Source organism: Myotis davidii, unplaced genomic scaffold, assembly GCF_000327345.1.
Source record: "Myotis davidii unplaced genomic scaffold, ASM32734v1 scaffold3578, whole genome shotgun sequence".
Classification (NCBI taxonomy): Eukaryota; Metazoa; Chordata; class Mammalia; order Chiroptera; family Vespertilionidae; genus Myotis; species Myotis davidii.
The window spans coordinates 46,432-48,299 of record NW_006289094.1 but is presented as its reverse complement, the minus strand read 5'-3'; the positions used below and the strand labels follow the sequence as shown (position 1 = coordinate 48,299).

The 1,868-nt window shown below is 60.8% G+C and overlaps 1 protein-coding gene across 1 annotated transcript in view; it reads left to right on the top strand.

Moving 5' to 3' along the window:
- The window catches only part of LOC102759940 (oxysterol-binding protein-related protein 5-like), a 79,407-nt gene that overhangs the window by 60,380 nt on the left and 17,159 nt on the right, over positions 1 to 1,868 (top strand). The window contains exons 6-7 of the mRNA XM_015562386.1: positions 966 to 1,078; positions 1,159 to 1,183. Of these exons, the coding sequence (XP_015417872.1) occupies positions 966 to 1,078; positions 1,159 to 1,183 (138 nt within the window). The remainder of the gene's footprint in view (positions 1 to 965; positions 1,079 to 1,158; positions 1,184 to 1,868) is intronic.

Sequence of the window (1,868 nt, the reverse complement as noted above, 5' to 3'; positions counted from 1 at the left end):
CGGGCACTGCTGGGTGGCCCGGCTGGGGGGGATCGAGGAGTGAGCTGTCGGTCCCAAATGGGCTGGGCCCTGCCCACGGGGGGCGGGGAGAGGAGGGGGCTGGGTCAGGTCTCTCAATGGTGATCAGCCATGGCCCTCGGGGTGGAGGACCCATGGGGCTCAGGCCGAGTGACACACAGGTCACGATCGCACGTGCCTGGAGGCGGAGGCATGGGGCCGTGGTGGGCAGCTCCCAGCCCAGCCCTCCCCCTCCCAAGCTCCGGGGCTCAGGGCGCCGGGTCACATCCCGGAAACCCCGTTAAATGGTTCAGACAGACCTCGGAGCTGCTTTAGGATCAGTATGTCCCAAATGTTGCGTGGGGTATACTTCAGCTTTTAAAGAAAGGCAGTTATTGCTCTGGCCCGTTTGGCTCAGTGGTTAGAGTGTCGACCTACAGACTGAAGGGCCGAGGGTTGGATTCCGGTCAAGGGCACGTACCTGGGTTTCAGCTCAATCCCCTCCCTGGTTCCCAGGCGGGGGGCATGCGGGGGGCAAACAATTGATGTGTCTCTCTCCTCTCCTTCCCTCTCCCCTCCTTTCCACTTCCTCTAAAATCAATGGGAAAAATATCCTCCCAAAAAGGATTCACCCCCAAACCCCACAAAACCACAAGCTGCCCTCGCTGGTTTGGCTCAGTGGATAGAGCGTTAGCCTGCGGACTGAAGGGTCCCAGGTTCGATTCCAGTCAAGGGCACATGCCTGGGTTGTGGGCTCGATCCCCGGTAGGGGGCGTGTAGGAGGCAGCCAATCAATGATTCTCTCTCATCATTGATGTTTCTAGCTCCCCCTCTCCCTTCCTCTCTGAGATCAATAAAACTATATTAAAAAAAAAAAACCCACAAGCTATTTCTTATTCCTCCGAGGTTCCGATTTCACTGGGCCTCCCCCCGCGTGTCCTGGGTGACGTGGGTCTGTGCCCCCCCAGGGCCCCAAAGGCGAGAGTGTGGGCTCCATCACGCAGCCCCTGCCCAGCAGCTACCTGATCTTCAGGGCGGCCTCCGAGTCCGACGGTGAGTCCCCATCTGCTCGCAGGGCCCCGTGACCCCTGCCGTGACCCCGCCGTGGGCTCCAGACCAGGCACATGTGGGGCCCGGTCAGGCCCTGTCACCACCACCCAGGAAGGAGGCACCTGCCGGCCAGCTGGTGTGGCTCAGTGGTTGATTCCGTCAGGAGGTCACGGTTCCGTTCCCGGTCAGGGTCTGTGCCCGGGTCGCGGGCTCGATCCCCGGTGGAGGGCGTGCAGGAGGCAGCCGGTCCATGATTCTCTCATCGCAGATTTTGTTGTTGTTGTTAATCGTCTCCCGAGGGTACTGTTCCATTGATTTTAGAGAGAATGGGAGAGGGAAAGACAGGGAGAAACATCGACGTGAGGGAAACACATCGATGGGTTGCCTCCTGCATGAGCCCCAGCCAAGCCCGGGCTGGGGAGGAGCCTGCATCCGAGGTCCATGCCCTTGACCAGAATCGAACCCGGGACCCTTTGGTTCACAGGCCGATGCTCCATCCACTGAGCCACACCGGCCAGGGCTCATCACTGATGTTCTTTCTCTTCCTCTCAGATCAATTTTTAAAAGTATTTTTTTAGAAAGGAGGCAGCCTGCTGTCCTGGGCCAGGCCTGGGCAGGCGCCTGCCCCTCAGTACCTCTCTGAGCCCAGTTTCCGTGGGCAGAGGTGGACAGTAGCACCGTCTCCCCAGCTGTTAGAGAGGTTGATAACCGCACACACCGCAGCCGGGCCCCCCTGAACCTGGTGCCCGGGAGTGGGGTGGGGTGGGTGGCTCCCGGGACCGGGCGGGCGGCCTGGTGGATGGGTCGGGGCCCTGGGTCTG